The sequence below is a fragment of the Hypoxylon trugodes genome, assembly GCF_022578975.1.
Source record: "Hypoxylon trugodes strain CBS 135444 unplaced genomic scaffold F4822scaffold_7, whole genome shotgun sequence".
NCBI classification, from domain to species: domain Eukaryota; kingdom Fungi; phylum Ascomycota; class Sordariomycetes; order Xylariales; family Hypoxylaceae; genus Hypoxylon; species Hypoxylon trugodes.
The window spans coordinates 1,644,190-1,656,930 of NW_026250022.1; the positions used below are offsets into that span (position 1 = coordinate 1,644,190).

Below are 12,741 nucleotides of genomic sequence, written 5' to 3' on the forward strand. Positions count from 1 at the left end.
ATCCAATCCAGATATTTGGTTAAGGCAATCATCATCCGAATGTAAAGGAAAGCGCGTGCTGCAATACAGAGGTATAATTTTAAGTTATGCTTGCTGTATTCCAAAGGCCGACCAATCTTATGATGGTACACGTTCGATCCCGACTCGAGCGAGCCAATACTTGAATATCCATCCATGGCGACAAATTTTCGCATCGCAAAATAGAACATGGAGGAGTTGGTTTAGCATGAATATACTTAGGCAAAGATTTTGAAGTCGATACGAATTATAATACGAATTATCATTTCTGGCGAAAAAAAAAAAAAAAAAAAAAAAAAAAAAACGTAGAATCATAGCATTATCGTATAAAAATGATTTTAGAGACGAAGAAGTTCGTGAGCAAAACCTGGTGTTTCCAAGCTGTTTTCTATTATTTCAACTTTGCAATAATCGGATATACGAATTCGGTATTGATTTTAGGGTAGCATGCGTATATAAGGTATGGAAGCCCCACTTCAGGATTAGCAATGCTTTTCCGGGTTACTGGTGCGCCCCTGCTATGATCTCACTAGTACGTCCCTCTCTGCATCCACGCCTGAAATATAGAAGGTGCGATACCTAATCTCCAGGCCTAGAGTCTACTTAGTACCTCCTAGGTAACCTTTTCAACAGGCACTTTATTCTGTCATACACGATTTCTCGCCCTTTCACACTTTATTTCGATAAACCCATCATCTATCAACTTTCAGGTGCGCCTTATACCGTTTGTCTCGCTACTGATGATATCGTCACAATGAGTGAGGAACCGAGAACGTTGAAAGCAGTATTCCAAGCCGCTGAGCTCAAGCGATTAGCATTAGAAGGTACTTACGAGGCGAACTCACCTACCTATCGTGAGGATCTAGCCGAGGCGCTAGAGCTTTACCAGGAATGCACCCAAATCATCAACAAGGTCGCCCTGTTTAGTCCTAATGAGAGTGTCGAGGATATTTCTACATCAGACCTCCCTTATTTACTAGTCAGCTACCGCATGGCTGAGTTGCTTCAGAAGGTCTCAACAAAGTCACCTCTAGAAAGGAAAACCGCGCTAAATACCACTCGGGAAGTTTATGAGAAATTTCTTCATCTTCTCGACAATTATTCAATATTGTCGGCGTCAGACAGCAAGCTTTTTACTGAATACAATGAGGATCCCGCTACCTTCTCTACTATATCCACAACAGATCCAGCAGCTCGACGGAATGCTAAAATTGCTAACTTCAAGGCGGAAAAGGAGTTGAAGAACAAGCTGGAGTACATGCGAAGCTCCCCGCGCTACCTAGAAGACGGAGGAGATGAAGAAGCTGTTCGTGAGCTATATCTCACAAATATTTCCTTCTGCACACACATGGCATTTCAAGGCCTAGAGGGTATCAATCGAGAGATGGAAATATTAGCTCAGGCCCCAATCCCCTTGATGCCACAGGCGACAACGGTTGAAGACGATGAGCGGCGACGCAGGGGACCATCTGGATCAGACGGCTACTCAGATAGGCTGGACGCGCCCCTGAATAGTTTAATGTCACGAACCAATGGTCCACTTCTTAGTAGAGAAGGAAAGCCTTTACGACCATTCACACTTACATCTAACCGCCAAGATCTTCGAAATGGTGTATTCCGTCCTGGCCACAATCTTCCGACCATGTCCATCGACGAATATCTAGAGGAGGAGCGAAGACGTGGAGGTATCATCGAGGGCGGAGGAGAGGCCAGTTTCAGGCGACCAGAACCGGATGAAGATGATATGGAGAAAGCAGATGCTGAGACGATGAAAGCTAGGGAGTGGGATGAATTTAAGGAGGCTAATCCTCGAGGTAGTGGAAACACCTTGAATAGAGGTTAAGCAGGTGATAGATACTTAATCAGAATGGTCCTGCAAACTCACCATGTTTTGATCTTTCAATACAAGTATTATCATGTACAATGTTAATTTATCTCAAAGGCACCTACCTGAGACCCAGGGAGTGAAATACGGATACCTGCATGAACAATTCAAAATACCGATATCTGCATAGTAATACACTCGTTAAGGAGATAACCACGGTACTAAGTAGACTAGTCTCAGTATGCACTAGCGTAGATACAAGCAGGGGCCTTGATTGTACCTACCAACGCCGCCCGAGTTTAATTCAGAGCTCTAAGGCTGCGAAGCTTCTTCGATTATTTTCTCAGCTTCTTATCCTAATTTACTCTCGGCGTCAATTCAACAACTTCCGTCATCCCGAAGACACTTTATTAACGGTAGTTCGTCCGGATTAGACGCTCATTACAATGGCGTCCGCAGAGCAAGATCCTCTTCTTCTGCTTCGTCAGTCCATCGCGTCTGGCGGCGCAATCTCGCCCACCGCGTCCAGCGACAGTTCAGCTGGAACCGTTCCTCTATCGCAAGCGACACATCTTACCTTCTCGACACCCTCTCATTTCGCCCTCCCGATTGACACACAGACCCGGTTCACATCCAATGACACACCCGTCGACTTGCGAAGTATTTACTTCGCCTGGTTGAAACGCGAGGTCGCGATTCCCGAGTACAATACCTCGGTATCGCAGCTCAACGAGGAACTCGGAGACAAGGGCCAGGTTAGGATGCTTGCCTTTGTCGAGCGACTTGATTTGATTACTTGGTTGGAAGGTGCTAGTGAAGAATGCGAGTACATAAAACCTCTCGCCGGCGACAAAGATGGCTCGACGTCTACTGCGGCCGCTGCGTTGGCGTCGAAAGGTGCAGCTGCTCCCGCCATCGGCGCGAAGTTAGGAAGATCTGGGAAGGGTACGCTAGACCCTAGATTGGCGGTTATCTACAATAGCGAGCGCAAGATGGGCGACCGAAACAGCGTGCTCCGAGGAATTAAACCTACGGTAGGTCTATTGACTCTATTTTCGCCAGAGGGGAACTAACTCATCTAATTGCAGGACTTTTCCCACGTCCGTAAATTCGCAGCACCATTTATGTCTAAAAAGTCATCTCAGGCGCCAGCTTCGACTGCACCCACTAATACCACATTACCGTCACACAAGAAACCGCGACGACCCGACCCGATTATCCTACTCTCGCCCTCCGCTTCTTCCCTCCTTCGCATGACGAACATCAAGTCCTTCCTCGAGGGCGGTCAATTTGTACCTTCCAACTCGTTATCTGCTAGTTCCAGCACGGGTGCAAGTATGTTACACATCAACCGCCTAATGAAGGACATCGACCCGAACCGACCTATGAGGTTTGTCCTCGTCGAAGGTCCCGAGCAATTCAAGCCGGAGTATTGGAGTCGTGTAGTTGCCGTTTTCACGACGGGTCAGAGCTGGCAATTCAAGAACTACAAGTGGAGTAACCCCGGCGAGCTCTTCAAGCACATTCCTGGTATCTACGTTGGTTGGCGAAACGATCAGCCACCCGAAGCTGTACGCAACTGGGGACACAGGGTTCTAAGTGTCGGAATTGATCCCTGGAAGGAATCGACTCATAACCCGATAGATTCGAGCCGATGGAGAGACCGTGAGATTGTCGAGCAAATATGGAAGACCATTGAGAGCAACATGAGAAGCAAGGGCTGGAGACGAGACCAGGCTCCCTCGTCGATATGAAGCATGATTCCATATGCCTACCTGGGTGTCGATGTTGTAATTCCTATACATGTATCACTAGAGGCCAAAAGGTCCGCATTACTTAGTCTGCTCGTCTAGCACATTTAGCTGGCTCAGGAAAGGTTCACCGAACGGCGTTTACGTTTATTGGAAGGGCGCGAAAAAGGCTTGTCTCCCTGGATAGAACAGGGTCTTAATAGCCTAGGGCTCATGGAGCCTCCGAAAATGATACCATGAACATACTAATAAAGTGTGCTGTTAAAAATGGGCGTGCTAATTATGAGCAAATACATCGAATGAGAGGCAGATGTATACTATTAGGGTAGAGCATCTGAACCAGGGCCTGAGCGAGTTCGTCAGGGAGCAAAAACCCCTAGCAAGCGAGGCAATGGCATTCTACGGTCGCAATCGAAACAAATCATGGCGTAGCATATGACATAGATGCTAAACTTTTAAAAAGGGATACAAACGAAGGAGCCTCTTAACCACAGGTAGGAATCCATTGATTCAAGCACAGGCACGAAGAAAACAGGGACAGCCGAAAATTGTATTTTTTTTATTCAAACATAGCAACAATAACGCCCGTTCCAAACCTCATGCCCTCCAAACCTCACCCAACCCGTTATACATCGATTCCCAAAACAACTCTAAATACTGAACAGCAGAAAATGATATGACGCAAGGAAAACTGGACATATGGAACTAAATAAACATTATGCTTTTCTTTTCAATTTTTCTTGTGTGCCAAAAAAGCGGATGTTCAAATTCCCTGGATGATGGAGGTCTCACGTTGATGGTGGACTGCTTACAAAGCTAGAACACCCATAACGGCGGCGAAAAGCGCTGCGGCGATGCCGGATTCACTCCTGACAGCGCCTGCGACTTGGACACCTGTCGGGTGGGCGGGGTAAACACCGCTACCGCTAGCCGCGGGCGTGTTGGGAGTTGCGGGAGAAGGCGAGCCAGGAACGGCGGGAGCTGCACCCGGAGGGACTGGGACGCTACCCGCGGGTGGTGCAGGGACTCCCTTAGGGTGGCCGGCCGGAGGTGCGGGGGCGGCACCGGTGGGTTGGGTGCCTGGTGCGCAGAGGGAAGAGGTCATGACTTGAACGGCCTATGTGGATGTCAATAAGTTTTCCTCTCCAAAACCCCAGTATAAATCGCTGCAAAAGAGAGCTTACCTTGGTAATAGTGCAAGGGCAGTCCGTGACAGTGATAGTCTGTCCCTTAGTAGCGGAGTAGTGTACGCCGCCCCATGTCATGGTAGTGGCCTCAGGGCAGACGGTAGTAAACTCGGGCACAACGACAGTCGTCGGGACCGACATGTTGTAGTATTGCCAGACGGGAGTAGGAGCCGTCATGTTCTTAGCCGGGTAGGCAAGGTATCCGGCGCTTGGGGCCACGTTGTTAGCCATGACGCCAGAGACGGCGGCAAGGGTTGCGACTACAGCGGATGTAGTGTACATTTTCGTAGATGTTGTGTTGGTGTTTGAATTTTTAGTGAAGATGTGGGGGATAAAAGTTTCTCGACAAGATCTTTTCGAGGAATTAACTGGCACAGGTTAACGAGCGACGAGGAATTGAAGTGAATGTATGTAGACAGTAGGAAGAAAACGAAGTGGCCGGAAAGAGGGAATGAAGTCGTCTTAAAAAGAACACAAGGGGAGAAGGGGGCAAAGGGCGTTGACTGAATTCAGGAGAATCTGTAATAAGACAGGCAATACCCAACAGCCACCAATAGGTTTGTTGCAGATGCAGAGACATCCAAAACAAAAACACCGTTGATATTGCCTCCCTCGTGTCTTGGAATGCATCAGAAGGTCATTTACAAGCCACATTGACTCCTCATTCCACTCCATGGCTCTAGATTCGTACAGCGGCTTGCAACCGAGGATGATTCACAACACATAGAAGATCAACGTTCCAATCAGTACTACGGCCAGAAGGGATCTCTGGTTCAAAATTTTGATTTCCATTTTCAAGAACCTTTGCGGACAGTAGGCTAGTTCAACACAGCCGATCATATGTACAGGTTACCGACAGTTTGACCGAACGTACCCTTCCGCTGTTCTATCGCTACCTATCCACACTTTGTTGATTGCAATGCTTTGGCGATGCACGGTCGTCACCACGCGAGCCCGCCCTCTATCTCCCTAGAAAAACACCATGATCATTATAAGGCTGTAGATTCCCAACGCAATACCTCCAAGCATTGCCGACCCCAGTTTCTCTAGTGGCAACGATCGCTTATTGATGCGTCCCGAGTTTTCCGTCACGTTCGCGTTATCGAAGGGGGGGGGGGGGATCATCTTGTATGACCGGCCCATATCTTGAGCCGAAACCCTCAACATGCACGCTGGCTGCCTCCATCCATTTGCAGTTCACGGTAAAAAAATTCAGATGAGCCACTCAATGAAGTGCGGTTTCAAACGCCGATGGGTGTCTATGCTGGTTTATCCTTTTAACGCCGTCCGGTTAAACAAAGAAAGTCTTAGTCGAAAAAGATATGTCGGAAAGATTGTTATTAAGCTTGGGCATACAAACGATGCGATTAGGAAGCATCGTCGTCACGAGGGGCCAAAAAAGGTAATAAATCGTCGGTAATCGATACCGAAAAATATGAGTCTACCATCTCGGTCGCAGTCTACTACAGCATTCGGTCAAGGCATAAGGTCTCGTTTAGCAATATCGATCAATCGATCGTCTCCTTCACTTTCGGTTGGATTGACTTTGACTTCGTTCTGGCCCACGATTACCTATAACGATGGCATCGAAGTCGTAGTTCTTCAGAGTATGTTCATACTTTGCGTTGCGCAAGAATTTCGGGACGGAGTCCTATAGAATAAGTCAGCCATCAACGCAATATAACTAATTTCCTTCTACTGTAACTTACACTAGCCATTAATTTGAAAACGGCGTTTTGAGCATCTTCGAAAAGAGTAGTGACCTCATGCAGCGTGTCGATCATAGCTACATCTTGCCCGACTGCCTTGGTCATACGAGTCGCAAGGTTGTTACGTAGCTGGTGGTCAATGTTCAGCTCGCAAGGCGAGCCCGGTGCCAGGAATGCGTTGTAGATGCCATATGCTTGCGCCATGATCTCCTTGATTCCATCCATCGATGTTGAGGTAGGAGTTTTCTGGGCCTGTTTGATCGCTTGGCGGCAACCGTGTACGAAGTCATCCACATCTAAATAAAAGGATAGATTCTCCTCGCAATGCGTCTCTCGCAGGTTCTCTCGAAATAATAATCGTAACGCGGCGTCGTTCAGGATCTTATCAAGACGCTGTGTATTGGAGTCCCTAGCAATTCCAGTACGCGCCGAGACGATCCCTTCACTCTCCGACGTGCGTCCTCTTCCTGCGCCACCACTGATTATATCTCTACCCTTAGCTGTCAATTGGTAGATAGCATTTTTGGTAGGTTGGAATGAGACGGCGCTGGGTGAATTGGCCATAAATATTCGGTCGTGCTGAACCGGTTCCATGAGCTCGTATTGAACGAATAGTGTGCCCATCTCGTAGGTCTCGCGGCGATCCACGGTAGTGCAACAATCCATCAACCAGTCTGAGCAAGCCTTACCAGTGAACGTATCTTTATATGTCCTGCCGCCAATCTTGCGCTCGCTGGCCATTTTTACACCCGTCAGACCATCACGATAATCGCTCAACGAATCCGAGTCAGCCGCGCTTACGCTCGACTTGATGTTAAGACCATTGGAACCAATCATTCTCCTAAAAATGACTTCCATTGTCCCTCGCTCCATCACTAGCTTATCGGTTTGACTGTCTCTTTCTAAGATGCACAGATAACTCATCCCCAAAGCAATGAGGTCACTGATTTGCCTTTGCTGGATACCATTTCTTGAGCAGAAGCGGTCCAAGACGCAAACTCCCTTCGGCGTTAATTGCCATACTGAGCCCTTCATCGTGTAAACTTGTTGCATTTTACCATCAGCCGATTCGATGAACCTAGCATCCAAAAATCGTTGACATATCGACCTAGCCATATCCTTTGCCATGGAGAATGTCGTCGTTGTAGTGGTCGTTACGATGCGCGACGGATCCTTTGGGTCGGGCATACGGTTCGACTGGGAGAATTTCAACGAACCCAAGTTGTTAATAGCATCTTCCGACAAGAATGTGTGCTCAATTCGTGTTAATCGCACTCGGTGAGCGGATAGCGGAAGCAAGCTAACGATCAAAGTCGAAAATAAATCCTTAAAGTCCTTTGAGATGGTATTAGCAACACGATTAGGTGGTAGAATAGACTTATAAACTTTTGCGAGTAGATATGAATACAAGTGAATAGTCGCTCCCAAGTACCAAACGGCGTTGCATGAAACGAGGGGGACCTTCTATAACTCACCTTAGTGAATGGACGGTCGTCATCCGTCATGCGGAGCAACCTCGAGGAAGTTTGATGCATTTTGTTCTCCAAGCCTGTCAACAGAATTGGAGGCGGCCGGCTGGCGTCTGTCTCAGAGTATGGCTTGGAGATGGGGTCCTTCAGCGACAACTGACTCGACCGTTTTCCGTCAGACAGAGGACTCAAAACGGTAGGCGTCGAAGGCGAAGACGAATTGCTTGAGAGGCTACGAATTTTCGAAGACCTGTCGGAATTGGAATTCTCGCTGCTGGTGGGCGAATCTAACACAACCGACAAGCGACTTAAAGCAGACGTAGAAGCGCGACTGCGAATAGTAGGCTCAGATATCTTGTCAATGGCAGCGGCAGCAAAAGCGAAGAGCCCTCCGGATTTGGGGTTCTTAGTAGTGGTAGCGATAGGAGCAGAGCCGGTAGAGGAGGTTGGTGGTTGCTGACGGGAAGTGTTGGAAGACACAATCGAGATATCAGCAGCGGTAGATTCAGCAATATTGTTGGAATAGGTCACTCTTCTAATAGAGGCGGTAGAAGGGTTTTGGTTTGGGTTTGGGGTTTGATTTTGATTTTGATTTGGGGATTTTGCATGCACCTCGGCGTTACTACTCGGGTTTGGGTGGGATGACAGCTTATGAGGCTCGTGGTCGTGGTGAGGTAGCGATGCTGTTTGAGAGGGTTGAGAGATTGCAGCCATCAAACTACCATTTAAGAGTGAGAAACATACGAGTCTTCGTTTTGGTCTAGGATGGCACAGGCAAGCCAAGTAAAAACATTAGGGGATCATATAATTGATCGATTTCTAGTTAGAAGAAAAACTTGGAAATAAGGCAGAGGAGACAAGAAAAAAGTCGAGTAGAGTGTGCAGAATGCAGAGAACTAGAAGAGAGGGAGTGGAGTTTCCAATGTGAAGGCATAGAATGGAAACAATTAAGAAGCGGGACGGGGGGGTTGAACGAAGAAAGAATACCAATGTATACCATGTACCCTTGAAAGTACATATGTACATATATACATACGTGGATGTGCCCTCAAAGTCAAACAAGGTACATGCCCTATTCAGTCTATTGTACCTGCGACGCCTATGAACAGCCTGGGCAGGTACTTACTCTCTAGTCATTTGCCTGACGGGATGGGTGCATGCATTAGATACCCAGCCCATCCCTGACGAGTAGAGAAAACATTACAAATGTATAGGGTTACCGCTAGAACACGAAGTACCGAGTACGAAAACAGATTATTCCATGTTGTACTAAAAAATCCAGTCATCAACGTTGAACGTTCTAGAGGGCCTAGTAGATCTTACTCCTAAATGTATATAAAAGGTGGGTCGTAAATATGGAGAGGTACCTTTTCCTCGTGGGAACATGTATTTCGAAACTGCATAAATACTTCTCCAGTACTTATAATACGAGTGGGTATTGCCTATGTAGGCGGATGCCACATGCGCGCCCCGCTATGTTCGGCTTACTTACAGGCCAGTACACGCGACGGTACAGGTACATTCTAGGTTCCCACGCTGTGAGGGGCTAGGCGCACGATTAGGTAGATTAAAAAACCCCTGACACCATATGGAGGCCATATGGTAGACAGAGTGAATACGTACAGAAATACATGTACGTAGTTATAGGTAGAGAAATTTTCTTAGATTGGTGATATTTAGTCTGCCGTACCATTAGGGCCTAGAAAATACTATAGAGTCTTCTAAGTCTTCTAGTGTAAGACCTTATGAATTACCTAATATAAGTGAAAAAAAAAAAAAAAGGATTATATGTGTTTAGGTATTAATATTCTAAAATAAAACCCCCCGATCCTTTCTCGAAATCCCCGGGTGACTCAGAATATCCTCATTCTTGGTCTGCCCTACCCATTTGGAATGCCTCCTCTTCCTAACATAACACAAATCCAAACGTGGAATGCCCGCTTTCGGATCTGAGTTTCTGAGCGTAGGTAATAAAAAGCCAGTGAAGAATTTTGGGATGGAATCAATTGAAGTGGATGTTCCATATTAGCGCATCTGCTAAAGTGGGCTGCCACCTGCCGTTGGAGGTTGGAACCCCCGTAATTCGTGGCTTGCCATGTGCGCGTAAAGGAAGAAGCACGTTCGTTTGAAAATGGTCCAGTACCTAGCGATACCCAGTACGCTGATTGGGGGGGATGAAGCAGTACTGATGGATGTATCTACACAAGAACATTTGAAGTAGGTACCACTGCATCCACACGACCAATGCATTTTAAAGCACACTACCTGGCCTAGCATTGAACCTAGTACTACCACCACGGTTATTAGTTACACTGCCGGGGCGGCCACGAGGCAACTTAGCAGACCCCCGGTCCGAAGATTTCATAATTCCGCCCTTTTAAGTAAATGCAGCAGGGGTTGTATATTCAGGCTCCGTAGATAACCGTAACTTACGTGTGCTGGGCACCAAGTACATGACCTGGGTGCCTAGGCAGGTAACAACTTGCAGTCATACCATAAGCTGATCAAGATACTATAAGTACCGTTTTCAACCGGAAATGGGGTCATCAAACCCCTCAAAAGAACAAGAGAAAAAAAAAAAAAAGAGTCGCACAAATCCAAGTTTATGATTTTATTTAATGTATCCATATATTAACATACCTATTTTGTAAATGTTAGCGAGAACACATACATTGTCTCTCTTCTCCAGCCACCTTTGTACAGTACTCTTTATACAGTACATACATATGTACTACAATACCTTCAATTGAGAGTAGGGATTTGCACTAGTTCGGTACAAGTTCCAAACCTTATTCCCTATTATAGATAGTGTAACTTCTATACATGTCATTTAATTGATTTTATCACGTGGCAGTTAGTCATAGTGGTTTTAATTTGAGTATTATAGTTCTCACTTGTCATATATCATCAATATCTTTCTCTAAACCAACAACAACAATCTATTCGATGTAATATTCTCACGACACATTCACCCACCAAAATTGCATGGAATGTAGGACCTGAAAGGGGGATCGTCGAACAGGAACAGCAACGAAAGCAACCATAACACCGCAGCGTTCAAAACACGAACAAGCACCTGATCTGAGTTACACGAACTGGCAGAGAAGACACAGACAGGTAAAACATGCGTATCGCAGCGAAACTACATCGCCGTAACGCACTACCAAGCGGATACTTTCTCCTGAAAACGTGCTGCGGTCCGGAAATGAATGATTCTTCTACCTCATGCCGGTGGTAACATCGAGGGTAAGATGAGTTCTTGCCAACTTGCGCGTACGTACTTTCGGTTATCCTCTATTCCCGATAATTCGCGTCCTTTAGTCGCATCCAAGGAGCTTTTCTAGTCTCATCGAGTCAATTGAGAGGGCCGAGCCCGATATTTATCATATACAGCGGGAAGACAGCCTCGTCATAGGCTCTCTCGTTTCCCTAGCGGGTTTCTAAGCTACTAGGGTAGGATACATATGTATGCGGTGACAAAGCAGGAAGTTGTATGAAGAATTCTGAATTGGCAATAGAGCCCGAATGATGTACATACGTATATGTATGTATGTAGGTATTGGTAAGGTAGACTGGTAGGTTAGAAGAGATGTATGTTGATATGTCCCATTTTTTTCTCCTTATTTTCTTCTCCCTATCCCGCTACCACCCCCCATTTCTCCCAAATCCCCATCTCCGCCAAAAGCGACGCCCACCGGCCCTCCTTGATGACACCCCAGTAAGATAAACCCTTGCGGCCACAGACATTCGTCAATGGCCAGGGTCCTTTTCCGCCTCCACTTTAGTGTAGCTCTACTCCGCTCTCAAATCATGCCAGGCATGTTTTTTCTCCAGGTGGCCCGATTTGTCCAACACATTTGGCAGACCGACAGATCTGCACGTGCTGTCAGGGATGGCTTTCACCAACCACCAAGCGTTTATCCTTGATCTGGTATAGTGAACTTTTCTGCAAGAGGGCCACACTCCTCTTCACTTTACTGGTTCTACAGTTCTGCTAGAGTCAGGTATGATTGTCGATCCAACCCATTTTCGGCTTCGCATGACTTGATGCAGACAGTTCAAAAGTAGATCTCTTGAACACTGTGTGCTTCATCTGCAGGCTCTCTTACTAGTAATAGAGAGCCATGCGTTCGTGCTACAATAAATCTATATACCTATATCACTACTAACGTACAAATGCAGCTGACGAGCTCGGCACTTAACAGGATCTCCGAGTCGCCCTACGGATTCCGAGTTGATGACTCCCAGTATATTCTATACTCCTTAGACCGACCTCGACGAACATGGCATGACTTCGTTTCTCCATAAGATCGTACTAGCATACCTGGTGCGCCACAAGCATCGAAATTTAATGCTCTAGGACAGTTCAAGTATCAGATTTACTCACAGTATAATGAACTAGATATAGAACCCAGATCCGAAGGCCCACACCTACCTAATACGGAAGCACCACGATATCGATGACACCAAGATGTCCGTGCTGGATATTCGTAACAATTCGCACAAAAAATCCACTATCGATGTGCGATACTGCATAGCATGTTAAGACATTAAACTAGCACCAATAAGCTCCGGTTCCACGTGCGATCGCCATGTGGTTCATTGACTCTGGTGCCAAAACGGAACAGCGCCATTTGCTGCTCGTTCATATTGCTGCATGGCCACGGCAGTGCGCTGCATGGCTGGATGTAAGGCCGCACGAGGTCGATTCAGGATATTGTATAACCTACACGGCTACACAACTACAGTAATGTCAGCGAGTTGGAGACTCTTCTAAGACCC

General features: G+C 46.7%; 4 protein-coding genes across 4 annotated transcripts; 2 read left to right on the plus strand and 2 right to left on the minus strand.

The window, feature by feature from the left end:
• Positions 1–562: 562 nt before the first annotated feature.
• Positions 563–2,051, plus strand: F4822DRAFT_410421 (TAP42-like family protein). The gene has a single exon (XM_051458765.1). It carries the CDS (start codon positions 773–775, stop codon positions 1,859–1,861), a length of 1,089 nt encoding a protein of 362 aa, XP_051312315.1. The 5' UTR covers positions 563–772; the 3' UTR covers positions 1,862–2,051.
• Positions 2,052–2,140: 89 nt separating this feature from the next.
• Positions 2,141–4,000, plus strand: F4822DRAFT_319588 (CDC73-domain-containing protein). Its single transcript, XM_051455446.1, has 2 exons — positions 2,141–2,877; positions 2,932–4,000. Exons 1-2 carry the CDS (start codon positions 2,290–2,292, stop codon positions 3,595–3,597), a joined length of 1,254 nt encoding a protein of 417 aa, XP_051312316.1. The 5' UTR covers positions 2,141–2,289; the 3' UTR covers positions 3,598–4,000.
• Positions 4,000–5,153, minus strand: F4822DRAFT_319578 (uncharacterized protein). Its single transcript, XM_051455444.1, has 2 exons — positions 4,779–5,153; positions 4,000–4,711 (listed from the first exon to the last, which is right to left on the minus strand). Exons 1-2 carry the CDS (start codon positions 5,061–5,063, stop codon positions 4,403–4,405), a joined length of 594 nt encoding a protein of 197 aa, XP_051312317.1. The 5' UTR covers positions 5,064–5,153; the 3' UTR covers positions 4,000–4,402.
• Positions 5,154–6,253: 1,100 nt separating this feature from the next.
• On the minus strand, positions 6,254–8,881 carry F4822DRAFT_319582 (RGS-domain-containing protein). The gene is made up of 3 exons (XM_051455445.1): positions 7,966–8,881; positions 6,491–7,825; positions 6,254–6,432 (listed from the first exon to the last, which is right to left on the minus strand). The coding sequence occupies exons 1-3, from the start codon at positions 8,671–8,673 to the stop codon at positions 6,307–6,309; spliced, it is 2,169 nt and encodes a 722-aa protein (XP_051312318.1). The 5' UTR covers positions 8,674–8,881; the 3' UTR covers positions 6,254–6,306.
• Between the last annotated feature and the right edge of the window lie 3,860 nt (positions 8,882–12,741).